Source organism: Morus notabilis, unplaced genomic scaffold (assembly GCF_000414095.1).
Source record: "Morus notabilis unplaced genomic scaffold, ASM41409v2 Scaffold793, whole genome shotgun sequence".
NCBI classification, from domain to species: Eukaryota; Viridiplantae; Streptophyta; class Magnoliopsida; order Rosales; family Moraceae; genus Morus; species Morus notabilis.
In genome coordinates, this window is record NW_010356914.1 from 169588 (window position 1) to 197006 (window position 27419).

At 36.3% G+C, this 27419-nt stretch overlaps 4 protein-coding genes across 4 annotated transcripts; 2 read left to right on the forward strand and 2 right to left on the reverse strand.

The window, feature by feature from the left end:
- Positions 1 to 5466: 5466 nt before the first annotated feature.
- On the reverse strand, positions 5467 to 6888 carry LOC21393067. The gene is made up of 3 exons (XM_024163769.1): positions 6750 to 6888; positions 6354 to 6486; positions 5467 to 5995 (listed from the first exon to the last, which is right to left on the reverse strand). The coding sequence occupies exons 2-3, from the start codon at positions 6475 to 6477 to the stop codon at positions 5484 to 5486; spliced, it is 636 nt and encodes a 211-aa protein (XP_024019537.1). The 5' UTR covers positions 6478 to 6486; positions 6750 to 6888; the 3' UTR covers positions 5467 to 5483.
- Positions 6889 to 7406: 518 nt separating this feature from the next.
- Positions 7407 to 9783, forward strand: LOC21393068 (F-box/kelch-repeat protein At3g24760). Its single transcript, XM_010088938.2, has 2 exons — positions 7407 to 8620; positions 9618 to 9783. The coding sequence occupies exon 1, from the start codon at positions 7430 to 7432 to the stop codon at positions 8600 to 8602; it is 1173 nt and encodes a 390-aa protein (XP_010087240.1). The 5' UTR covers positions 7407 to 7429; the 3' UTR covers positions 8603 to 8620; positions 9618 to 9783.
- An 11209-nt stretch (positions 9784 to 20992) lies between these two features.
- LOC21393069 (calvin cycle protein CP12-1, chloroplastic) lies at positions 20993 to 22418 on the forward strand. Its single transcript, XM_010088939.2, has 2 exons — positions 20993 to 21577; positions 22171 to 22418. The coding sequence occupies exon 1, from the start codon at positions 21149 to 21151 to the stop codon at positions 21542 to 21544; it is 396 nt and encodes a 131-aa protein (XP_010087241.1). The 5' UTR covers positions 20993 to 21148; the 3' UTR covers positions 21545 to 21577; positions 22171 to 22418.
- A 729-nt stretch (positions 22419 to 23147) lies between these two features.
- LOC21393070 (bZIP transcription factor 53) lies at positions 23148 to 24465 on the reverse strand. Its single transcript, XM_024163692.1, has one exon. It carries the CDS (start codon positions 23931 to 23933, stop codon positions 23505 to 23507), a length of 429 nt encoding a protein of 142 aa, XP_024019460.1. The 5' UTR covers positions 23934 to 24465; the 3' UTR covers positions 23148 to 23504.
- Between the last annotated feature and the right edge of the window lie 2954 nt (positions 24466 to 27419).

The window sequence follows — 27419 nt, forward strand, 5'->3', positions numbered from 1 at the left end:
TTCAATTTAGAATTCAAATTAATTTAAGTTTGACTTAAATTTGAATTTGAATTTGAAATAAAATTGGACTACAGGATAAATGATGATTTTCTCTTCCTTCCTTATCCAGTATTGGCGCCACACACAACGATAGGAATCCCTAGCATGGCCGGCCACAAGGGATAAGGGATAGAGGAGATTTCGTTTCGAAATTCAAAATTGGAGATAGAGTTTTGATTCCTTCTAGAAGTTTGACTTCTACTCTATAAATAAGATAATAGTAGAAAATTGTGGATACAATTTTTGTGATAATTTTTTAGACAATTTTCGGAATGGTTTTTTGCCCTAATTTTAGAGGTGACCGAAATTTCTCTATAGAAAGAAGGAAACATTTTTCTCCAAAAATTTCACATCGTGCATGCGTTGGTGTTTGTGGAAATTTGAGTGTTTATTGTAACCCGTTTTGTCTCATGTGTGCCTACACACACGTCTTCGTGGATTCTAGGAATTGACGTGGAAGACATTGGTTTTCTAAACACAAAGATTGAAGCAAGGACTGTTCGTGGTCAAAGAACTCAAGTTATCATCCGAGTCGGCTTCCAGGTATTTTTCCTGATTGAGTTCTTAGCAAATGAATTAATGAGATTAATTTATTCGTGCATAAATTAATATAATCTATAGAGTATCTCAAAAGTTTTATGAAAATTTTTGTTATACACGATCCGCCCCTCCCCGCACCACCACGCTTCCGCATTCGAATTCGATTCGGAGACCAGCATGATCTTCCGCACGCATGACTGGAAAATCTTTCACGTTTCAAGAGGCCTTTATGCGGGTGATCGGCTCAGATTTTACAAATCAGATGAGATCAACCACTTCTAGGTGATTATCAACTCTAAAATCTTAGTTTTAGCTTTTGTCTATTTTGTTCAGTCTTTTTGACAAATATTACATTAGTGTTTCGCTCATATTCCTTGAGGTTTGAAACTTTTTCGCTGTGTGCACATTATTAATTGGCTTTGAATTTGTCTTCTCTCGGTTGTTATTGGATAAAAAATTTCTTCTCTTTAGTTACTCCTATAACATTGTGCCTCGCCCAGTCTCATTAATTTGTTATAGCTTTTTCAAGTAAGGGATTATGCTTTTTTTCCCTCCTGCAGTGGGAGATGGCATGGTTGAGCAATTAGAATCAACAAAAGAATAATTTTTCAAACATAAATTTATCCAAATAATCCCAGTGACAAATAAAAGCATACTACAATAGAATAAATAGTCTATAAAAATAGGTCAATAGTACATTATACGGTCCATTATAAAAAATAAATAAAAGAAAAAAAGAAACTAAATATAAGGTCTAAAAAGATGGAGGATGTGAAGGAACCGGTGTTGGCCATGCAGGATGCAGGAGAGGGAAGGTACTAAATCGTTCATGTGTATTTACCGCTAGTTTAATTCTTTCGAACTTTCCATCTAAATGTTCTTGAAGCCCATCGGCCTTCGCATTGATAGGTACTTGAAGCTCGTCGACCTTTTCATACATGTCTTCCTTAATCTTATATTGGAAAATATGATTGTCCCATATTATAAAAATCGCATTACTGTTGTTCGGATGAACAACAAGTCCAACCATACTCTTAATCTTATGCGGCCTTTTTAAGTATATGCTCATTCAAAACGTGTTCGTAATGAATTTAATTAAAATCTTCTTTAATTAAAATATTGCTAATACATGTAATAGCTAGAGTTCTTTTCTCTCTCATTTGCATTTCAGTTAGCTCGCTCGCGAGAATTTTTTGTTGATTTGTAGGTTTATTTTAATTATTTATGTTATTTCTATTTTAGTTTCCCCTCTATTTATTTATTTAATCCTCATTTGTCTAATTAAATTAGGTGAAAGGTGTAATTGGCAATTTAATTGGAAGTAAAAAGAAGCAAAAACCGGAATAAATCAAAATTTCATCTGAAATAGGAGATTTTCCACGCGCAGAGTTCATCTCACTTAGCCTCCCTCGCGTCCACTTGCACGCTCAGCTTCTTCCAGAGTGCCACATCGCCAAGGCTAAAGGCTTCTTTTCCTTTGTGCTCACGAAAAGATTTGAAGGCTTTTTTAGATCTCTCACCGCTGGATTCGCAAAGAATGGGTGGAATCTGAATTGGATTTGGATATCAAGAGCACTCTTGAATCCTTCAATGGCGGACATGCTATGGAGATTCTCGTCAGAGGTGAGTTATCAGATCTTTTTGTTGGTAATTATCATTTTTTCTCATTTCCTGTTTTAGTAAGATACTTGACCACCAATTAGGTAAATAATATTTGCTTCCTCAATAATTCGAATGAAACAGTGAATACTCCTAGTTATACAATGGTGAATTACATATAATGCAATAGCCAATTTGAAATTGGGTTTTGGTAATGGATTACCATATTAATGTTTATTCATTTATTTTTGGGAAAAAGCCGAATCAACATATAGTATTTGAAATAGACACTATTTCATTTGGATATCTTATTTGAATTGCTTCATTTTATTTTTTAAGGCATGTTGATATGGCCACAATGTGTGCATATACATATATATATATATATATATCAAACTTAGAACTATTTGTATACTGTGTGATTAGAATTTCTTATATGCCGTCTTAGAACTATTGTATACTGTGTGATTGGAATTTCTTCTCGCCCTGTTTTAGGCTGCATAATATTAGACATATCTTGTTTAAGGTAACCGCTTGGTATACTTTTAGTTAGGACTTGTGCTATTTGGTTTGGTAAAGGGTCAACCAGCCCAGGAGACACAAGTGGAAGCTGGCTTGGTGCCCTACTCGATTAAAGGTATCATTAATGAATGGGCCATAAAAAGAAAAAAAAAAGTGGTAAGTATTCGGAGCTGGGTCAAAGCAGAGCGAGGTAATTGGAAAAGGGAATGATAATGCCAATATTATTCCACATGCATGGCTGGGGTTTCCTTTTACCATCTCATAGTTTTATTAGCTTGCTTACTTGCATTACTTGTTATTTATTTGACCTCACAAATTTGATGATTTGTCATGAAGTGATCTTTTAGAGGGATTCACCTGAAGATTGGGAGGTCACTTCTGTATTTGTCATGAAGGGGAGGCCTAAAAAGAAGACAGTAAGTGCTCGTGTATTTTTTTTTCTTATTTTCTGTTATACAACTATTCAAATCAAATTAGGGACTCTTCACTATTAATTAGTGATCCAAAATTAAACAATTTCTTCCTCTTAATCCTTTACAATTGCAACTGTCATCGCACCCTTCACCGCCACCACAGCTCGTAGCCCAATATGATGATGAAGATTTGATTTGCATCAAGATGCTTTCATCATCAGACGTTGACAAGAATTTTGAAATGCCCCAAGCACTTACAGAGCACATTATCCCACCACCTCTCATGCAACAGTTCCCTATCTACCTCCACAATTCTGAGGGCGTCTCAACTGTTCAAGTAAGCAACCCTATCTACCTCCACAATTCTGAGGGCGTCTCAACTGTTCAAGTAAGCAACGCAACTCTTCTGAGGGCGTCTCAAGTGTTCAAGTAAGCAACTCCGGGGACGAGTGGGCACATGATCTTCCTCACGTGTGATTGGAGAACTGGAGAATCTTTCACCTTACTAAAGGCATTTATGACGACGTCAACCATTGCATTTATGCAGGTGATGAGCTCTCATTTTACGAAAACCAACTCTTAAATCTTAGTTTTAACTTTTATCTATTTTGTTCAGTCATTTTGATAAATATTACATTAGTGTTTCGCTCATATCCTTTGAGTTGCACTGACGAAAGACTTGGATTTTATACACCATTCACTACTCCCCTCTCTCTTATTTGGGCGATGTGGGACAATTCGTTGCTTAGAATTCATTACTTCACTTCCTCAAAAGTCATACGACTGTATGCGCATCTTGAGCCTCTTGAGAGCATTTGAAGGCTAATGGTTTCTCCTAGTCTCGTATAATATTTTTAGATTCATTATTCAGTTTCGTGGATTTATTTTCAATGTTTACTTGTTAATTTCCATCATTTCAGATGTATTGTGTTGCTTTGGGTCAAATTTTGATTCAAGGATTTATAGGTGAGAGTGAAATAAGAACTAAAAAATCTCAATTATCCCCACGTCTAACTTGAAAAGTCACTGAAATTTATAGCTAACTTTTTAGTTGGGTCAAAGATAAGACTCGTCCAAAAAAAAAAAAAAAACACATAAAACTCATTTAACTCATTCAACCAGCTAGTTTTGCATTCTTAGCAAAAACCAATTAGTTTTATAACAGAGTTGTTCTTGGCAAGTCAAGTTCATCTAGATTATTCAAAATATCGCTCAATCCCATTAGTTTGTTATAGCTTTCTTAAGTAAGGGATTATGCTTCTTTTCCCTCCTGCAGTGAGAGATGGCATGGTTGACCAATTAGAATCAACAAAAGAATAAGAGGATGTTTGGTACATAGATTCGTTCTCTGATTCGAATCATGATTCGTAGTTCGTTACAGTATTTTCTCTCATAAAAAATACACGTAAATCAAAAATAACTCTAATCACATGGTTCTAATCCATGAACCAAACGTCTCCAAGTTTTCAAACATAAATTTATACTAATAATCCCAGTGACAAATAAAAGCATACTACAAAAGAATAAATAGCTTATAAAAATAGGTCAATAGTACATTACACGGCCCATTATAAAAAAAAAAAATAAAAGAAAGAAAGAAACCAAATATAAAATCTAAAAAGACGGAGGATGTGAATGAACCGGTGTTAGCCATGCAGGATGCAAGAGAGGGAAGGTACTAAATCGTTCATGTCTATTTACAACTAGTTTAATTTTTTCGACCTTTCCATCTAAATGATCTAGAAGCCAGTCGACCTTTGCATTGATAAATACTTGAAGCTTGTCGATCTTTTCATACATGTCTTCCTTAATCTTATATTGGAAAACATGATTGTCCCATATCATAAAAACCACATTACTGTTGTCTGGATGAACAGTAAGCCCAACCATACTATTAGTCTTACGCGGCCTTTTCAAGTATATCTCATGAACCAAATCCCACGAAGTGGAATAATTCAATTCCCAAACTTTCATAACAAAGCAATCCTCATTTGTGCTGAAAACTTGTAACAGCCGCAGCTCTCCACATACAGCTCCCAAGTGTACTTTGCCATAGGAATTCTGCCACACGGACCAAAAGTCATCAGGAAAGTCGATGACACGACATTGATCATTGAACAAATCAAATGCAACAATTCTGTCAAAAGCACACGTATATTCACGCCAATATAGAATTCCATTACATGTAACAACATCAACGTAATCGCTACACCGGACTTTTTTGGCCCGTGGATATGAGAAGAGTGACTGGCTCCATTTTCCTGATTTAGAACAAAAAATTGTTGCCCGAAATGCAAAACAATCTTCCCCAATATGCGCAGAACTATGGATTAAGACCACCTTGTATTCGTAATGACCGTTGATAGAGAATCAAAGTTGTGAGTTGCTAATGTTGGGGATACATACTAATGCAAACCCAGTTTGAAAGCCTCTAGGAGCCTCAGGAAGCTTAAACCACTGTTTTGTAAGTGGATTACAAATATAGTAATCTCTGCCAGGACGGCCACTAGATGCTACAAGCAATAAGTCAGCAAACGAGGCCCTTATAACCACAGATGAAGGCATGAAGTCCAAATAACTAGATGCTCCCTTTCCATGGAGAAACTTTGATTCCTCAGAGAATAGCTTACAAAATGGTTGAACACATTGCATGTCGAAAAAAAGGTCATCGGCTCTTCGAAATAAGATGGTGTAGGGTACTGAGTAGCGATCTTGCTCGTCATGATGGTGGCGAATGAAATTCGGAATAAATTTAGGGTGTGAAATCACAGAATGCCAACGACGACAGATAGAACCAAATAGAATGGCAGATCGACAATTGGGGAGTCTAAGAAATACCTCGAACAGTATGTCCTCATGAGCATTTTTCAAGAACTTGGATACTACAAGTAATAAGGAGAAGAATTAGTTAGTATGCAAGCCAAAAAAGAATTATTCAACTTATTAACAATAAGATATATATATATGTTTATATGAGCATGAGTTTCTACATGTAAAACATATAGACAAGAGAATATACAAACAGAGACAACAAGTGAGGACAGCAAATCATGACATACAAAATACTCTTTAGGAACTACAAGAGTCGTATACAAATGATGCATAGAAACGGCCTGACATTAATATGATGGCCAAAAGTGTATAATATGTACACTTGCAGCGACTAATCTTCTTGCTTTGCACATTTGATGTGATGTTAAATTAACATGTTTTGACAGCACAAAATATGCATCAAAATACCTTGTTCAAAGTCAGGATACTCGTTGGCAGAAAAATCATCCTCAACCTTAACTTTTAGTTTTGACTTGTTCTTCTTCTTTCTCGTTCTCTTTATCTCCGTTTCTCTGCGTCTAATACGTGCCATTTTCTTTCTCTGACATCAAAAAAATAAATAAATCAATCAATAAATACGAAATACATCACAATATTCTACAAAATTGAACAATGACAATATTGTCAATACAAAAAGATTTGAAGAAGACATACACACAAAGGAAAAAAAAAGCACCAATAATATATTATCAAACAAAAAACCAAATCCGTTTGGTTTACTGCCATAATTAATTTCAGAAAAGCTTCACTCCAGATAGATTAAACTTAACTTTGAAATTCAACAGTTTACCAATTAAACCAAACCTTATTTTCCTCCAGAGTCTTTAGCCGAAAAAGAGAATAGATGAAGAAGAACGGCTATGCTCGGCAGTCTCTATCTCCTCCGTCGCAGATTAGGGCTTTCTTTGCAGAAATTTTGATGACGATTACGAACCAGACTGCAACGGAGGTATGGTATAGTTTCTTTTTCCTTTGAATCTTTGATGGTATAATTTAATGTCGCTTTTCGTTGGCGTTTATTATTTTGATGTCGTTTTTGTTTCCTGTCGTTCCCCTCATTTAATGCGGTTTAAAGCGATGTCGTTTTTATTTCTGCTATTTTCCACATGTCATAACTTGCACGGTTTTCTTATCTTTATTTTTTATTTTTTATTTTTTAGCTCACTCAATCACCAAAAAGTCCACATCATCTCTTATTCCACACCAAAAAAATAATAATAAATAATAATCATAATAATAATAATAATAATAATAATAATAATAATAATAATCTCCCTCTCCCTCCATTCTCCAGTCTCCACTACCAAACCAGTAAAAATGGCAACAGAGTTCAGCAACCTGAGCTCCCACCTAACGGAGCTGATCCTTTCCTACCTCCCAATCCCAGCCCTAATCCGAGCCTCATAATAATAATAATAATAATAATAATAATAATAATCTCCCTCTCCCTCCATTCTCCAGTCTCCACTACCAAACCAGTAAAAATGGCAACAGAGTTCAGCAACCTGAGCTCCCACCTAACGGAGCTGATCCTTTCCTACCTCCCAATCCCAGCCCTAATCCGAGCCTCCACCGTCTGCAAGCTCTGGTTCTCCATCATTTCCTCTCCAAGATTCTCCACCACCGCCGCCCAAACCGCCCGTTGCCGTCTCCCTTGGTTCTTCCTCTATGGCCTCCACAACACCTCCTCCAAGAACAACCAGTCCTTCGCCTTCGACCCCGTCTCCGATCTCTGGTTCCGCCTCCCCATTTTCCCCACTCTCCACCACCCTTCCTCCTCCTGCTTCCTCGGCGCCGACGGCTTCTTCCTCACCACCGCCCCCAACTTCTCCTGCTCTCGCATCCTCAAACGCTCCTGGCGCGTCCCTTCTCCTCTCCGTTTCTCGCGGATCAACCCTCTCGTCGGCGTCTTCGACGACTACCATCGCGACGCATCTCGCCTTCCAAGCTTCATCATCGTCGGAGGCGTCAGATTCATCGGCAATCTCGTCGACATCGAGGACCGCCTCGCCGCAGAGGTCTACAACCCTAATTCTGACTCTTGGGAGATCTGTCCGCCTCTGCCGGCGGATTTCAGGTCCGGCAATTCCTCCCAATCGCTCTCCTCGGCCTTGTGTGGGAGAAAATTATACATCTTTGGAATATACTCTTGCTTCGTTTCGTCGTTTGATTTGGACAAGCGCGTTTGGAGCGATGTCCAGACGCTCAGGCCTCCCGGCGTTGTCTTCTCGTTCCTGATCGCCTGCCATGACCGGCTCATTCTCGCCGGAATATGCAATTCGCCGGTCGGACAGTCGTTCAGCCTGTGGAGGATCGAAGAGAAGACGATGGAGTTCAGCGAGATCGCGATCATGCCACAGGAATTGCTCTGCGGATTGTTTGATGGCGATGAAGATGACAAATTCGCGAGCTTGAAGTGCGTGGGATTAGGAAATCTCATATATGTGTTCAATGAGGAATATCACAGGAAATACCCTGCTTGTGTTTGTGAGATCAGCGATGAATCTAGAAGTTGTAGCTGGAGAAGAGTTCCACAATTGCCTTCCCCTGTTAATAAGTTTCATAAAGTTATTAGCTTTTGCTCCACAGTTTCGCTCCACGGCATTCTTCGCATCGAAGAAGAAGAAGTTGGTCCAATTCAGGCCATGGCTGAGTGATCGCTTCTTCTTTACTTGGTAAAAATTGACCCTTCAAACTCAATTGTATTCGAGTCTTGTCTTTGTGAGATTTTGTAATTTGGATGAACATCATATGTGTGACAGTGGTTTTATTTTAGCATTTTTATTGTTGCCTTCATTTCTAGTTTAGCATTTTCCGAAGTTAGGATTCTTTGTGCTTCTACTTCAATTCGAAATATGTTCCACATGCCATATTGTTGGCTTGAATTACTCTCGTGATTTAAGGTCACAGTTGATACTGATATTTATGAGATATTTGCCAAAATTTCTTCTGTCTCTACATATTTTCGACTTCTTTTAAAGTCGAGGGTGGACTTAATTCGTGCACTTTTGTTCAGTAGTGACATGTACACTATTTATAAAGCTGATTCATTGGCATCATTGGCACAAGATGGCAAAAAGAACTTTTGCTAAATTCTGATTCATTGTCAAAGTTGAACTCCCATTTTAAGTTCTGTGATTCCCATTCCAGATTGTGCAGCCTTTTGCATTTTCCATCTTCTTCAGTAAGCATTGGTCCTTTGGCGCGCAACTATTCCCATAGTAATCCGGTCCGACTCTTTTTTAGTTCCTGTTTCTTAAATTCATGTTCCCATAATTGATAAAATTAGAGCAAGTTCAGCGTTTAAAGGTATGCTATCGATCAGACAAAAGGGAGCAGTATTTTTTGTAATGGAAATGGTGGCCTCTTCCCTCGAGGGAATTCACGATTTTTTTAGTTCAACATTAGATCATCCCTGCAATAGAACAAAACACTCCTGCTCTAGGAAATACTGTATTTCATGTTCTATCCGTTGTTGGACCTTCTAGCAAAGTAGAAAATTGTATGATTATATCGTGTTCTATTCATTGTCTGGACCTTCTAGCAAAGTTGAAAATTGTATCTTCATATGTAAATGCTGACTTGAATAATGCTTGGATGATTGCAACTTTTGGTGCAATTATAAAACATGGGTTTGTGGCTAATTCTTTTCTTCTTCGGTTGTGCATGAAGCTCGAGCGGCGGTCCTATTTCTTGTAAACAAGATCAAAGGTTTTCATCCTTGTAAAGCGACTCGGAAGCAGGGGAAAGCTCGAAACCGATGCAGGCTTTCATTCTTGCATTTTATCAACTTATTGTAAATACGTTGAGAAATTGCGTATCTATTAGTCTTTGACCTCAGTTTTTTTTTTTTTTTTTTTTTTTTTTTTTTTCTTTTTTTTTTTTTGCCCCTTTTTTTTTTTTTTTTTTTTTTTTTTTTTTGTCGCATGTCAATTAATTTGTTCGGATTTAATAAAACCTTGCTTGTTTTGTGATAAATTTGGTTATCTGGAAATTTTCAGTTTGACAGTTTGCATTCTACGCTCAATATTTATCTCTCTCCAAAGTGACAGGTTATGGTTAAAGAACTTTCAATTCGCTTACTATAATATCAAAAGGTTGTCTTTGCAAAAAAATATAAAGGTCAGTATGGTTACTAACTTAAAAGTAATTTATTTATATTGTATTAAAAAAAGAAACCTTCAAAGTTGACTGAATCATGTTGTGGGTTTTGGATTTTCTGGTGGTAAAAAACCGGAAAGTAAAACAATGGCTACCTTCACCGAGAAACATTCATGCATGTAACAAATCTAAAAGAAATCTGAAAGGCACGAACTTACGGACGTTTCATTGATGCTTCATGGTCTGAGTGTACTCCTGATACTAGAGTTGGAGAACCATTTTGCAACTCAATCATTATGTCCCTTTGTTTCACCGATTTGAATTTAGAATTCGAATTTTACTGCAGTAAAAAACTCTTAAAAACAGTCATATTTAATTTTTTTTGTTACACTAAAAAATTCTCACATAAAATTACATCTCAACTCGAATTAAAAACTTCTAAAAAGTGATACTGTATAAAGTATGGATTTTACTGATCAAATTTCTCACCAAAAAATAAGAGAGTTTTTTTAATAGATCTTGAAAAAATAACTCTTAATAAGTTGTTTTCAACCGCTATATTTATATTAAAAGCTATCTGATTCTACATAATTTTTTAATTTTTAATATAATTTTAATTAGATTTAAAGTTAAAAATTTACCAATCGATAGAGAAACTATATTAGAAAAACTCTCAAAAAAAAAAAAAATAAAAGGACGTACCTTTTGTCGATTTTTTTAACTTCTCTGGTCCTTATCCACATGGTTGTTGAATTGTGAAGGTGAAATTTCTATAGTTTTGAAAAAATACAGTTTGAAGTCAAACAAGGTGGGTAGGTGGGTACAAAAGAAAAACGACAGAAGGAGTTTTGTAATAGAAAGAATTTTGAGACAATAGATAATATTGTAAACAATGGAATAACAAAAAAAGGCTCTTTACATTTTTATTGGTAGTGTCTATTTTTAATCGTTTAATTTGATTAAAATCACATAAAATACATATAAGTTTTTATTAAGATCTGATAATTAAAAAAATAAGTACCAGTAGTTTACTCTTTTAAGACCTACGTTAATTAGAAATATCCTGACAAAAATTCAAAGTGGAAAATTACTAATGATAAGTATTAGGAGTAGAAACTGCTCCGATTGTTCAAATATAAAGCAACACAAAGTAGCCAAAGACGAAAGGAGACACATTGAACTATATGAAGTGAGCACACAATATAAAGTCAAGCTGTGTGGAGTTAGCTTGGGAGTACATGTTATCAGCCTCGGCCTCGGCAGTCCCTTAACCCCGCCCGCGTCTATTCCTAGCTATGGTGATAGGCAGAAATGGCGCAAGATGGAACAATACAAACTCGTAATACTGAGAAAAAGTGTTAATTCATCAATACCTAATCATTGTGTACAGAGTCTCTTAAATCAGCCTGCCCTTTCTCGAAGGCCTCAGCAAATCGGTTATAACCGTATTTAGGGACTAGGGAAAATAAAACAGAAATAACAAGCATCGGGATCTCTGCTCTCTATGTGAATAGGAAAACTAACATAAAAGAAATAACATAACAGTAAATGACTAATCCATCCTCAGCTAATTACTGATCCATAACACTACCTCCCCCTCAAAACCATTCCTTGTCCTCAAGGAATGGGAAAAGTGGGATAATGATTCAGCAGTATCTCCTTATCCTCCCAGGAAGCCTCGGCCTTAGTACTGCCTTTCCAACGTATCAGGAACTCCTCCTTATCAGCCAATCATCGCGTTGCTAGGATCTCCGCCGGTTCTTGTGCTGCATGCGATTCCCATTGTGGTGGTTGGTCAGCCACTTATGTTTTGTCCCCGATCTTTCTTTTGAGCAATGAGATGTGGAATACAGGATGGACTTTGCTTCCCAAAGGTAGCTCCAAACGGTACGCAACACTGCCAATTCTCTCAAGTACCTGGTAGGGGCCAAAGTACCGAGGAGACAACTTATGGGTAGGCCGACGTTCCACTGAATGCTGGCGGTAGCTCCGTAATTTTAAATAGACCCAATCGCCCACGACCAGCTCCTGATCAACATGTTTTTTGTCATATATCTGCCTCATCCGGTTTTGAGTAGCAGCTAAGTTAGTACGAAGGAGCTCAATCACCTAATCCCTTGCTCGCAAGGTTTCATCCACCTCTGTCGACTCGGTCGTTCCCGCCACGTAGCTTAGAAGGGTTAGGGGGCTCTTCCGTAGACTGCCGCGAAAGGGGTAGTCTTGGTGGTGGAGTGCCAGCTGGTATTGTAGCAATACTCAGCCCAAGGGACCCACCGAACCCAATCCTTGGGTTTAGCTCTTATGATGCATCGGAGGTACATCTCAATGGTTCGATTGACGACTTCCGTCTGCCCGTCCGTTTGAGGGTGATATGCTGATGAGAATTTGAAGCTAGTCCCCTGGAGGCGGAATAACTCAGTCTAAAAATGGCTGGTGAAAGTAGGATCTCGATCGCATATAATCGATTGTGGCAGGCCATGGAGATGAAATATATGCTCGAAAAATAATTGGGCCACCGTCTCGGTCGTATATGGGTGTGCCAAAGGTAAGAAGTGGCCATACTTAGTTAGTTTATCCACTACCACCAGTAGAATGGATTTCCCTTTGGACTTAGGAAGCCCCTCCACGAAGTCTATTGAGACATCATATCATACTTGGGTGGGGATGGGCAACGGCTGCAGGAGTCCTCCTAGTAACTGCTGGTCATGTTTGTTTCGCTGATAAGTTTCACACTTCCGTACCCAATCCTTAACCCTCTCCTTCATATTTTTCCAGTGGAAGCATTCCTTGATGCGCTGCACTGTTTCTAGAACCCTTCGTGGCTGAAATCATGATATTGTTGCAGAATAATGGGGATAAATTCCGAGTCTGTAGGTTCCTTGATTGACCACGGCGTACTCAATTCCCCTTTCTTCACCTTCACTGTCAACTCGTTGATCTCGGCACTAGTCTCATTAAGTTCCAACACTGAATCCCACCATGTTGGCTTAGGAAGTGTTAACGCACATAGTGTCGCCGGTTCTTCCTTCCTAGATAGCTCATATGCCACTTAATTGTACTTCCCTTGCTTATATTCAATAATAAAATCATATCCCATCAATTTGATAATCCACTTTTGTTGCATCTCCGTGGTAATCTGCTGCTCCAACAAAAATTTAAGGCTCTTGTGGTCAGTCCAGACTCGAAATTGCCGCCCCAATAGATAAGGTCTCAAATGTTGGACTGCGAGTGCTAGGGCCAACAACTTTTTTTCATAAGCTGAAAGAAACACATTTTTCCCTTTAGGGCGGTACTAAAGAAGGCAATGGGGCGTTCATGCTGCATGAGAACAGCCCTCACTCCATGTTTCGAGGCATCACACTCCACCACAAACTCTTTGGTGAAATCGGGAAGGACCAATACAGGTGCTTTGGTCATCACCTGCTTCAATCTGTCAAAGGCCTCAGTAGCCTCTCCATTCCAAGTAAACCCCATTTTTTTAAGCAACTCTATCAAGGGCCTAGCTATTTGCCCATACCCTACTATGAAACGGCGGTAATAGCCTGTTAACCCCAGAAAACTACGGAGCCCCTTCACATTCTTAGGAGGCGGCCAATTCTTCATGGCTTTTACTTTCATAGGATCGGCCTTCACTCCCCCAATGCAAATGATATGGCCGAGATAATGGACTTCTTCCTTGGCCAGTGTGCACTTCTCCCTCTTGACCACTAACTGATGTGCTTCCAGAATCCTGAACACCTTCTCCAAATGGTGGTCATGTGTTTCCCGATTATGACTGTAATTAAGATATCGTCAAAGAATACTAGAATAAATTTCCTCAGTACTTCTTCAAACACTTCATTCATTAGACTTTGGAAAGTAGACGGGGCATTCGTAAGCCCAAAAGGCATTACAAAAAATTCATAATGCCGGCGGTGAGTGCGGAAGGCAGTCTTGTCTATGTGAGTCTCCTCCATTCAAATTTGGTGGTATCCGGATCGTAAGTCCAACTTGGTGAAAACTCGAGCTCCCTTGAATTCATCCAACAATTCTTCAATGACATGTATAGGGAACCTATCCCTAATAGTCATCTTATTCAACCATCGGTAATCTACATAGAAGTACCAAGTCCCGTCGTGTTTCCTGACGAGTAAAACTGGGGAAGAATAAGGGCTGCGACTAACATGTATGATTCTTTGTTGTAGCATGTCATCGACCATCTTCTCGATCTCTTGTTTCTGGTAGTAGGGGTATCGGTAAGGGTGCAAGCTCACTGGTCCACTTTCAGGCAACAGGGGAATGCGGTGGTCATGACTCCGCTTAGGGGGTAGGCCTTTAAGTTTTCCAAACACAGTGGGATATTTTTGTACCCAAGGTTCCTATTCTCCATAGTCAAACCCTTTCTCCTTATTCTCTTCCAGCACCTGAATCTGCAGTAACAACCCGGTTCCATTACTTCTCTTTAGGGCCTGATCTACTACTCGAGCCCCCACCTATTTCGCCTCGTGTTGTCCCACCCCCACGAGTTTCTCTCTATTTCCCCCCACCGCAAAATTCATCTCCATGGTGGCAAAATTCCACACTATGGGACCCAAAGTTCGCAACCATTGTGTTCCCAACACGGCGCCACACCCTTCTAGTTCAATTAAGTAAAAATCAACAAGAAATTGAGTATTCTGAATGTTGAGTGTTACCTCTTTACACACCCCTAAGCTTCGTAACCTTTCTCCGTTAGCCACCACTACTCGCAAGGATGAATTTTCCTCCATTTGAAGGCTGGCTATTCTGGCAAAGGGTTCATGGAGAAAATTGTGAGTAGAACCGGTATCAATGAGAATCATGAGAGGTACCTTTCCCATTCTCGCGGTGACTCGCATGGTTTGAGGAGTCGTCATTCCCACCATGGTATTTAAGAAGACCTCTAGTTTGTTGCATGTGCCCTCGTCCTGCGCCTCCTCAGGAACCGTTCCTTTCATGGCTTTCCCTTCAATCTCAATCCAAAATTGCCATTTACACGCGTGGTTAAAAGAGTAGTGCTCATCACAGTGGAAACAAAGTCCTTGCTCCCGCCTCTTCTGCAGTTTCGCCAGGGTGAATCGTCGCACTGGAGTCTCTGCCCGTTTGCCTCCGTTATCCTCACCTGTTAGAAATCGATCCCCCGGTGTGGTGTTCCTCCTGAAGAACGTGGTGGGCTTATTGTCGTGGCCCATTTCTTTTCTTCCTGATTCTTTCCCTCATAAATGCGGGCCAACGAAATGGCGGTGGACAGGCTGGATGGATTTTGGGCCCTCACATCAGCCCGTAGTGGCTCCTTCAGCCCACTAATGAAACAGGTCGTCTCCTGCTCGTTTGTCATAGCCCCAGCCTTTCTCAGCAGTCGTTTGAACCGACTTTGGTAGTCTCTCACCGTGGAAAGCTGTTGGAGCTTGCATAACTCACCAAATTCATCTTCGTAGGGGGCCGTTCCAAATCGTAGCATCAACTCTGACTTGAATTCCTCCTAATCCATTTGGGTCCTCAACAACTTCTTCCTCTGGATCTAGATATGAGCGTCACCCTCCATGTGATACGACGCCAAACGTACCCTCTCCGTTTCCTCCATTCCTTGAAACTCAAAATATTGTTCTGTCCGGCACAGCCATATGGTGGGATCATCCTAGCCATCGTACCTCGGGAAGTCCAAACGTATGGGCTTCGCTAACACGGTTCCCGCCGACATGTCCCCGGTTGCTCCCGGTCGAGCTTCTCTCTGGTTGGACGCGGAAGCTTCGTCCCGGTTGTGCATCATCTGGAAGAAATCATTCATCTGCTTCAACATTCGCTATTGTCCCACGCTCAAAGACGCGACCTGTTGCTCAAGGCGCTGGTATCGCTGGTCCTCTGCCATGCCTATCTCTGATACCAAGTTGTTATCAGCCTTGGCCTCGGCAGTCCCTTGACCCCACCCGCGTATATTCCTAGCTATGGTGACAGGCAGAAATGGCGCAAGATGGAACAATACAAACTCGTAATACTAAAAAGTGTTAATTCATCAATACCCAATCATTGTGTACAGAGTCTCTTAAATCAACCTGCCCTTCCTCGAAGGCCTCAGCAAATCGGTTATGACCGTATTTAGGGACTAGGGAAAATAAAACAGAAATAACAAGCATCGGGATCTCCGCTCTCTACGTGAATAGGAAAAATAACATAAAAGAAATAACATAACAGTAAATGATTAATCCATCCTCAGCTAATTACCGATCCATAACAGCACATTAGTTGAATAGTTGGTACCGGTATTTTAACAAATCATTACATTAGTATATTGTGTTGCTTACAAAATATTAAAAAGGCGTCGATTTCTGCTTTTTTTGTCATTTTATTTAGTTTGTTTCGATATTGTCGGTAAAAAAAAACCTTTTAGGCTCATTTAGTTCATACGTTCGAAACAATAATTCTTAATTCTAACATTTAAAATTTAAATTTTTTATGAAAAAAATACTGTAGCAAAATCAAAACCATGAATTTAAATGCATAAAACAAACAGTTACATCATAAGACCTTTCCGTCAGTATAGACCTTTTACCAAAATCATCGTATTTCAACAAATAAAGCTACAATGGTCATCACAGGCATATCCCAAAGTCACAATTAGGGCTCGTTTAGTTCACATATTTGAGTTTTTAATTTGAGTTAAGATGTGATTTTATGTGAAAATTTTTTACTGTAGTAAAAAAGTTAGATGTGACTGTTTCTGAAAGCTTTTTATTGTAACAAAACTCGAATTATAAACTCAAATCGGTAAAATGAACGTGTCTTAACTTTGTTTGTTGAATATGATGACCGTTATAGCATTTGGTCATTATAGACCACTCTCAAAGTCACCATATAAACGGAAATATTTATAAATCATGTGCAAAAGAAAATCAACATAATAGACCAATCCCATGATTACAATGTACAAAAATGTCAATGGTCATCATAGAACAATTCACTAACCTTATTCACAATCCTTTATCATTAAATGAGAGTTTTATCTTTAAACTGAGTGAGGAAAGATTTGTTTGGTGTAACTCTTATGACTAATTACGTAAATATCCCTTGAACTTTGTATCCTATATCAATATATCCTCTAAATTTTAAAAATGATTAATTTTACTCCCTGAATCATGTAATCTAGTAAAAAATACTCCTTTACATTTATAAAACTAACAAAATGATGACGTGGCACTACTTATACTTAAAAAAAAAAAACTCCCAAAACTATTAATTTTAAGTTACTTGCCCCTAAATTGTTATTTAATCAAGAGAAGCAAGTTGACACAAAATCAATAGTTTAAAAAGCATTCATTAAATAATTAATATTAGTTCAGAGGATGTTTTGAACAATTTTTCATTCTTCATGATGGAACAACATGATTTTTAAAATTTATGGCGCATGTTAAAAGGATACAAATTCCAAGGGAAATTTATGAAATTAATCATAACTTTTATTAGTTAACTCGATTCTTTCTCTTTATTACCCTGTAATCCAAAATGATTCGATTGAGTAGATGAGTGTGTGCATTTTAGATAAAACTAATTTATATGATCACACTATATCTATGGCTCATAAGAAGGCCCTAGTCCTGACTTAGTGCTCCATTTAGTAGGAGGGATGAAAGGTAGGAAGGATAAAGAGAGTTTGATGTAAAGGGAATATGAGAAATATTAAAGAGAATTACATAATCTTTTACGTTGTTTTTTAAGAGGAGGGAAGAGATGAAAAAATAAATGAATATTTAATTTTCAAAGTACTATATTACCCTTTTATTGTTAGTTACTCTTTTTGAAGGTTTTAAGTAGTTTTTAAAAAATAATAATAATAATGTTGATGGATTTCTTAAATCCTTTTATTAATAAAAAGATTCAGAATGAATTTAATAGAAAGATTCAGAATGAATTGGTTCACTCATCCCGTCGCTCTCACTCCACCCCACTTACTCGCTCCATTTCTCCCTATGTCATAAGAAGATCACTGATAAATTTTGCTTAAAGTTTTGGCTTTTCATTACATTAGTTCACGCTTGAAATTTTTGCAGGCAATGATCAAGGCATGACAAGCTTTCACATCCCAAGTTGTTTCGAGCAGCCTAGTTTGGCGGCAACTTCTCCATAACAAGAGCCAAAGAGACTAAAACCAAAAACGTGTCACCCATTTCTTCATCTCTGGCCAAGAGTTTTTGCCTTTGTATAATAACTAAAGATGATTACATTACATTGCAAAATTTCACACATTAGATTAAAATTTATCAAAATTTTCAGAAAATTACAAAAATAGCAAAAAAATGATGTTGTTATTACATTTTGCAGTATATAATAATGTAGTCATTAATATAATGATATCATTTTTTGCTATTATCGTAATATTTTACAATATTTTACTATATTTAAACTTAGATTATTTTGCTATACGTGTAAAGAGCCCTTTTTGAAGTTGAATCAATAGGTATTTTGTCTATTATTTTGAAACGGACTAAATAAATATTTAATTCAATGATTAAATATACTTCAAAGCTGAATGCAGTGCAACCATCTCTTCTTATACAAATATATAAACACTCGAGAAGAAAAAAAGAAAAAAAAAAAAAAAAAAAAAAAAAAAAAAAAAAAAAAAGAAGAAGCAATTTGTGTAACTTGGTTATCAATCAATAGTGATGATAACTTTTACATGTAGTATGATAACATCATGAGAAAAAAAAAAAAAAAAAAAAAAAAAAAAAAAAAAAAAAAAAAAAAACAAACGTAATATTAAACTAAAGGTATTTTTGAATTTCCCCGTTTAAATTATAATCTTTTTCATCTGCAACTGATTTTCCCTAACATATCTAATTCTTATATGTTTATTTTGATGAAAATAATTCTTATATGTTTTCTTTTTAAGAGAATATATTATTCGTACCCCCTTTAGTTTCTATATACCATGACTCAAATATTGTGCATATGAATTAGCACGTGATTAGTTAATAAACTGTAGTCTGCACTCTTAAAAAAAATGGCTGAAATAAAAGTGTCGTTGAAGAAGCTTTTTGCATCATGAATCATGAAGGATCCCATTATTCCCACCCGAATTATTTTTATGTTTAAAATAAGAGAGATTTCCGCGCACGCTTCTCCAATAAAAAGAAAAAATAACAACAACAACAACAACAATAAACGATATTTTTAATCAATAAACGAATATTTTAGAGAGGATTAGTGAGTAATGAACATGACATGGGCGTTTGTATTGAAGTGGTGTTGATATTTTCACTTGTCAAACGTATGGCTGGACCTGGATTGAATAAAGAACCGTTTTCCAACTTTCCTTTTTTTTTTTTGTTTTTTTCCCCTGCATAAGAACCGTTTTCTAACTTGCTAACTACGCAACGTGGATGGAAGCCATGTGCCGTGCTGTTAATACTCTTTTTTTCTTTTTTTCTCTGAACATATATTTATAATTATCGAAACCGCAGTCAAAATCTCCAAGAAGGCAAATAACAAAGAAAAAAGATGTTTGGTAGAGAATTTCGTTTCCTGATTTGAATTATGATTCACAATTCGTTACAGTATTTTCTCTCATAAAAAATTCACGTAAATTAAAAATAGTTCGAATCACATAGTTTAAATCCTCCAATCAAACATTAGAGAATCTCTTTGATAGACCTTATAAAGATAAATTATTAATAACTTTTTATTTTTTAACCGTTTAAATTTATAATAAAATTTATCAGTTCTTTATTTTTTTTTAACTTAATATAATTTTAATTAAATTTAACAGTTAAAAATTCATATTATTAAAGAAACTCTCTTCTTTTTATTAATAAAATAAAATGAAACGCTAAACGCGCCTTTTTTTTTTAATTATTTTCATTTGCTGAGTACTACCCCATCACGAAATTATAGTCATGTATTTTTTTAGTTGAATTATTATTCATTTTTTAAGCTTGATATTAATCTTATAGTAGTATCTAACAACAGTACTTCCGTTACTGCTACGCAACATAGTCGATTGGGAGCCACCAACATTTATTTTATTTTTTTTTACTTTTAAAATTATTTAAGTTGCGTTTGATTTATAGATTCAGAATTATAATTTAAAATTATTTTTAATTTATGTATATTTTTTATGAAAAAAATATTATAATGAGTCATAAATTATAATTCAAACTATAACACGAATCCACCAATTAAACGCACACTTAGGGTGTGTTCGGCTGTCCAAAAAACTCAAAAAAAGACAACTCGAGTTCTAACTTTATTCAAGTTCATGTTCTTTTAAGTTTGAATTCGAATTTGAACTCGAGTTTAGGACTAAAACTCTAGTTCAAGTGTCCCCTTCAACTTGAGTTCAAGAACTCGAACTCAAATTAATGAACAATATTTTTTCTATTCTTAAAAATTCTATAACTTTTACGTTTTAATCCTTATTGAGATGATTTTTTTTCTATGCTTTGACAACGAAAAGATGAATAAAACCTCACCCATATACCCTATTAAAAATTTTCATCACGACTGAATTTTTTTTAAAATACTATCTAAATACAAATTTAAGTTTTGAATCACTCAAATACAAACTCAAAAAAAGATTTTTATCTCAAACTATAACTCAAATATACACAACTAAACACAAACTCAAATTATAACTTTAACTCAAGTTATAACTCAAATTCAACTCAAATGTCTCGTTCATTTCACTAATTCGAGTTTTCAGTTTTAAATTTTTACAGTAAAAAGCTCTTAAAAAATATCACATCTAACTTTTTCTACTATAGTAAAAAATTCTCACAAAATAATACATCTCAATTCAAATTAAAAACTCAAATCCGTAAAATGAATGAGGCATCTACACTCTAAAAGAACATCCCTTAATTTTTTTTTTGCCAAAGTGTAGATGAAAAACAAAATAGCACATCTCGAAAAGCGAGATCTTTTTCTCCATCCCGTGAAATATCTGGCATAAGCATGACGTGGAATCACACAATTGGTTAGAACCTGATCAGAATTGTGTGCTCATAACCCACCCAAACCCAAATTATAACCCAACAATATCATATCACCGCCAAAGCCATTAGAATAGTGCAGGAAGGAGTTAGTACTACATCCCTAAATCACTGAAAAAAATGGCAACAACAATGGCCGGCGTGAGCCTCTCAGCCCCAAGAATCGTAGCCAAATCAGGCGCAGAGTCGCCGAAAGTACCCCATGCCTATATCAGAACTGTTCAGCCGTGGAATTACAACAAGAGGCTGAGCCAGTACGGTCGATTGATGGTCGTACGGCCGGTTATGGCGGCGCCGGACAAGCTGTCGGACAAGGTGGCGGAGAGCGTGAAGAACGCGGAGGAGGCGTGCTCGGACAACCCGGCGAGCGGGGAGTGCGTGGCGGCGTGGGACGAGGTGGAGGAGCTGAGCGCCGCCGCCAGCCACGCCAGGGACAAGAAGAAGTCAACCGATTCATTGGAGGAGTACTGTAAAGACAATCCCGAGGCCGATGAGTGCCGTACTTATGAGGATTGAATTCAAACTCCGTAGACTCAGTACTCTCACTCGGTGGGCTTTCGTCTTCCATATATTGGAAAAAGAAAATATAAAAACAGTTTTTATGAGTTTGTTGTTAGACTCTTTACCTTTTATATGATGACGCACTTATTCGTGTTTTATTAAATTATTACCTTTATGGAATTATATTTTGCTAATTAATTACTTCCATTGAGTTTATTCTATTGGTATACAAACAAATGTTGGATGATAATTTCACGTGGCATATATTCCACAAATAAACGAAATAATTAAAATAGAGACGGAGTTTTTTAAGTATGAACTGTGTTTGTTAGTAAATTATGAAACTTCCATTAGTGGGCTTATGTTTTAAGCATAGCATAAATCCTTTTGTTTTTTGTTTTTTTTTCAAGTGTTTGTTAGACTCTAGCTGTTAAATACGTTGCACTTTTTGCTTGTTAATTAATAATCTCACATGTTTTTTTTTTCCCCACATGTTGGTTTGAATTAATTGATAGATGGGTTCAAAGTTATTAGCTAGGGTCATCATGTAATTATAATACAGTCATTATACCATGTGCAAAGCAATTTGTCATGCATAAGTATAACTTTTGAGGTACAGCTTTTTCAACCACTTTTTGTAGAAGTCTTTGAGAAGCGTGTTGCCGAGTGTTTCACTGCTGGGCCAGGTCATCAGAACCCCAGTTCTAAGCTTTCTCAACTTCAATGGTTTCCTACTTACTCTGGCTACATAGGATAGTACTTGTTTGTTCTTCACGTTTGTTTAGGGCCCTATATACGCGTTTCATGATGTAATTGCACAACCCATAATCCTGGTTATTACCTCCATTTGTTTACGCTTTCTGCATGTTCGAATGACTTTTGTTTGGGGGCAAAAAAAAACAAAAGAGACTAAAGAATTTCAAAACCTGCGTTATAAATCTTTACAAATTTATATATATATATATATATAAATAGATAGTGGGAGATATATATAGTACGAGGCCTTTGTTATGTATTCATCACATCTCGGTTCCTTTTAAAGTTTAAACTTGAAATGTTTGAGGAGAAGAAACAGTTATTTGTGGATATTGGTGGCCATATAACCTAAAAAAGAAAAAGAAAATTGGGGCTTCTGTCATTGGAACTTTGGTGCAACAGCCGGAGGGCTGGTGATATTTGAGAATATGTTTTTTTTTTTTTTTTTTGCTCGAAATATTTGAGAATATGTTAGTTAATTGTTATTACCTTTTACGGTCAATCCTTGGAAAGTCTCTTTATTTTTGGACAATATATGACAACTGTATCTTTGATTAGTATACCAAAGTGAGAGGAAAACCGTTCTAAATTTGGTACGGATAATGATCATCATTTGTCTGTTTTGGTCTGGATATCTACTAAACAAGTAAAGTCACAAACGGAATAATAATTTCATTATATTTTCTTCGTTGGTAGTCAAATATTCGGATAAAGTTGCATCTCCAATAGTTTTTCCATATACCCAGCGACCGAATCCGGCGGCTGAACCGAGGATTTAGAACATCATTAATTTAAAACAATCCTTATCTCATATATCATTTAATGATTGATTGAGAAATAGTGAATTAGAAACATAAAGATCTCGAAACATAAAGATCTCGCATTTGATGATATATATATATATTTTTTGAATGTCGCATTTGATGATTTTGCATGCCCAAAATCATATGAAAACACCAAAGATCTCACATTTAAGGCCCCAAGATATGAAAAGAAAGCACAATCATCCCATTTGACAAGCCAAGGATTAAACTTTGTACATTCAAACTGCAACACCAACGAAAACCATAAACAGGCCTAATAATTCAAAGACAGATCCTTAAAACTAACAACCAAAAAAAAAAACAAGAAATTAACCACACGAAAAAAGGACCAACAACCAATAAACCTAGAACCAACAAAGCCAGACCACAGAAGCCATAGATAACACAAAGCAGTTTCAATTGAGGAACATGTCCGCTGAGGCAGTGATGGGCTGCACGGGAGTGGAGTGCTGCCAAGGCCTCATGAGAGGGTCGGGGATCTCGGGAATGTCGACGGCGAGACCGCTGACCTCCTCTATGACGTGAAGCACGGCATTGAGAGAGCGGAGGCGGTCGGTGAGCTCCATGATCTGAGCCCTCAGCACATCGTTGGTAGACTCCATCTGAACGTAGGCCTGCTCCTTGGCGTTGAGGCTCTGCCGGATCTGACCGCTGGAGATCTGCAGACGGCTGGCCTCGCTCGTCAGATCCTCCATCTGCTTCTGCTTCCTCATCCGCGACCGCCGCGCCGACTCGCGGTTGGAGAGCATCCGCTTCCTCTTCCTCTCGTCGATCACCGGAGACCCGTCCGATCCAGAGCTCGCCTGGCGTTGAATCGATGCCATATGTCGTCTTTCTTGTCTCAGAAACTCAACAATTAGATTAGGAAAGTTCTTAATACTCGGGGTAAAAATTAGGAATCTAAACGATTAGGTTGGAAAAAAACTGGGGATCAGAATTGAAACAAAAAGAATGGAATATGAATCAGAGAATTGAATAGATTTTCGGTTGAAGATGAATTAGTTCATGAGAAAACGTAGAACCAGTAGAGGAACACGACAGAGAACGAGTGGAGCAAACGGATTCGCCGCATCAGGGGAGAAAATGTCATAGAAATTCTAAATTCATTGGTCTAATTCAGAAGATCAACGAATTCTCAAGCCCTAGACCCAATCGAAAGGTGAAAATACAAATCCGAAGGAACGGAAGAACAAAACCCCTCAATTCGAAAACCCTAGATCGCAGAGACCAAAATATTTGGATCTCCTAATACCTAGAGAACTTACAGAAGAACCTTAAACCCAGAAAACCAAGAGAAACAGAGAACTAAAAAGCGAAAACGAAGACGAAATCAAAAAACGAAGAAGAGGAGAGAGAAAACTTAGCTGAGACGCAGAGATAGAGAGAGAAAGGAATATGCGGAACGAAATGCTAAGGGAAAGAAGGTTACAGTAAGCCTAGGGAGGGCCATTATATAGGGAAAAATCGGCGTGGGATTTATTACTAATTAATTATTTTCCTTGGGAATGAAAAAGGAAAAATGCCATTTTCGAAAAAAGAAAAAGGGTAATTAGATTATTTATTGGTTACGTGGTGTAATTTCACGAGTTTGGTGTCGGAACCTGTCGGTGTCGTGGCTGGCGTGCGAAATGACGCCAGCTAATGTACGACGAGTTTGCCACTTGCTCTGTATTGCGGGTGCCGCTTTCCTCGGTCCTTCCTTTTCTTTTAGTTTTATTATCCTTTTTCTTTTTTCTTTCTTTATTTGCTCCTCCACTGTATATAATTTAAGATTATTTTCATAAATATCCTCTACTTACCTTATTTTAAAAGATTTTTTAATTTTTTAAAATTAAATTGTTCCTTAGATCTAATTTCATCTATAAACTTAACAAATGTTGACGTGACGTAATATTAAAAGTGTAAAATATATATTTTAAAATATAAATCTTAATTATTAAGTAAAAACCCTATTAACCTTAATATAAAATCACACAAATCAAATAAAATTTAAAAATTAATTACAAACAAAGAAAACAAAAATTAGAAAAACATAAAATACATATCACGCAATGGTTGTGGGTTGCGGTGGTGGATCGGCCGGCTCGAGGCTAGGATGGTGGGTCTACTATAACGATGACCTCTGGTGGGTCTGCGACAAAGCCCGACGTGGTGAGTTGCGAGTTACGATGGCGATAAGAGGATGGATCTGTGATTTCTTTTGCTTTCCTTCAGTGAACGAAGAATATGGCCGGAGACAGGGAAGGAAGACTCGAGAGATCTGTGGTTGGTTGTTTGTTTTTTTCTTAATCAACCTGATTTTTTTGTTTGTTTTTAATTATTCTTTTTTTTTTGCTAATTAGTCTTTAAATTTTATTTGATTTGTGTAATTTTATATTAAGGTAATAGGTTTTTTAATTAATAATTAAGGTTTATATATTAAAATGCCTTTTTTACACTTTTAATGTCATGCCACGTCAACATTCTGTTAAGTTTATACACGAAATTGGATGTATGGGCCATTTAATATATTTTTTATACATTAAAGAGTGTCTTGAATCATTTTAAAAAATCAGAGACACTTTAAAATAATGTACATAATTTAGAAGTATTTATAAAAATAATCCTATGATTTATTGTTTTGAATTTCTCAATCAAAAATAAATAAATAAAGGATCATTCCTTTTTTTTATTTTTTAAGTAATCATATCTAATCAGAGAGAAGAATGATTTTTTGTTTGTTTTTAATTATTCTTTTTTTTTTCCTAATTAGTCTTTAAATTTTATTTGATTTGTGTAATTTTATATTAAGGTAATAGGTTTTTTAATTAATAATTAAGGTTTATATTTTAAAATGCCTTTTTTACACTTTTAATGTCATGTCACGTCAACATTCTGTTAAGTTTATACACGGAATTGGATGTATAGGTCATTTAATATATTTTCTATACATTAAAGAGTGTCTTGAATCATTTTAAAAAATCAGAGACACTTTAAAATAATGTACATAATTTAGAAGTATTTATAAAAATAATCCTATGATTTATTGTTTTGAATTTCTCAATCAAAAATAAATAAATAAAGGATCATTCCTTTTTTTTATTTTTTAAGTAATCATATCTAATCAGAGAGAAGAATAATCATTCCTTTTGAGAATTCTTTTTTTCAAACTAATTTCATGGGCAATGGATGAAATTGCAATAAATGGATAAATTGAAAAACAAAAAATCAAACTATAAGGTAAAATAGTATAATTAATAATGTCCCTGCTATTTATCATTATTTAGATTAGATATTTTATCATTATATATTAATAAAAAGTTATCACACAGTAATTTTATCTCATTTTTCGTAGTGTGATTTTTTTTTTTCAGACTTTAATTGAAGTGTCATAGTATTATTAGGAAGACAGTATAAAGACACACAAAGAGCGATACAGGAGTCGGTTTCATACAACACCAATGAATCCTCACGTTCTGGCTAAATTGAGGCTTCGTTCATTTCACCGATTTGAGTTTTGTTACAGTAAAAAACTCTCATAAATAATTACATTTAACTGTTTGCGACAGTAAAAAGCTCTCACATAAAGTCACATCTCTACTCGAATTAAAAATTCGAATTAACAAACTAAACGGATCCTTAATCAAAATTCCATTAGGTAGATGCAACCTCATGAAATCTACATGTATTTCACATTTAGGCTGGACGTTTAAACCTGCTCAACGAAAAGAAAAAGGGTAAGCTTTAAGCAATACATGATATGTTTGTGTTTCTTTTAATTTCTTCATAACAAACTTTTTGTTTTTTCCTTTGAATATTTCCTATACTCTTTTTTTTTTTTGTTTTTTAATGAGAACACTATTAGGTATTCAGTTGAATGGTAGGTTAAAAGGTGGCTGACAAGTTGCAAGCTTGTAAAGTCACGTGACGAATAGGTTTTCAATATCTTTATTGTTGTAATAATAGATTGGATGATTTGAAGAATTTCAAAGTCATCTATACAAGCCTATTTGAGTAATTTTAGTATAACTATAAGCTAAGCCAAAGAGGCTTGGCCAGCTAAACTTTCTTAAAACATTTTACGCTTGTTCTTTTCATTGACACGTGTCTTATTTAAATTGGTGAAATTATAAATACTTAACTGTAATTGTCAATATTTCTGAATTTTTGTGTTTGGATGTGTCCAATACGACTATTATTAACTAACTGTTTAGTGGAGAATATTAGGTGCAAAGAGCAATGTAATGCTTGCCTTAATTAAAATAATCATGCCTGGCAGATAAAAAATTAAAGATAATAAATATTGAAAAAGACAAGCAAAAAGGCTTTAC

Coding starts and splice junctions, on each gene's coding strand:
- LOC21393067 (XM_024163769.1), bottom strand. CDS start 6,477: ATGGCACGTATTAGACGCAGAGAAACGGAGATAAAGAGAACGAGAAAG. Junction 5,996..6,353: donor GTATCCTGACTTTGAACAAG/GTATTTTGATGC, acceptor TATTACTTGTAG/TATCCAAGTTCTTGAAAAAT.
- LOC21393068 (XM_010088938.2), top strand. CDS start 7,430: ATGGCAACAGAGTTCAGCAACCTGAGCTCCCACCTAACGGAGCTGATC.
- LOC21393069 (XM_010088939.2), top strand. CDS start 21,149: ATGGCAACAACAATGGCCGGCGTGAGCCTCTCAGCCCCAAGAATCGTA.
- LOC21393070 (XM_024163692.1), bottom strand. CDS start 23,933: ATGGCATCGATTCAACGCCAGGCGAGCTCTGGATCGGACGGGTCTCCG.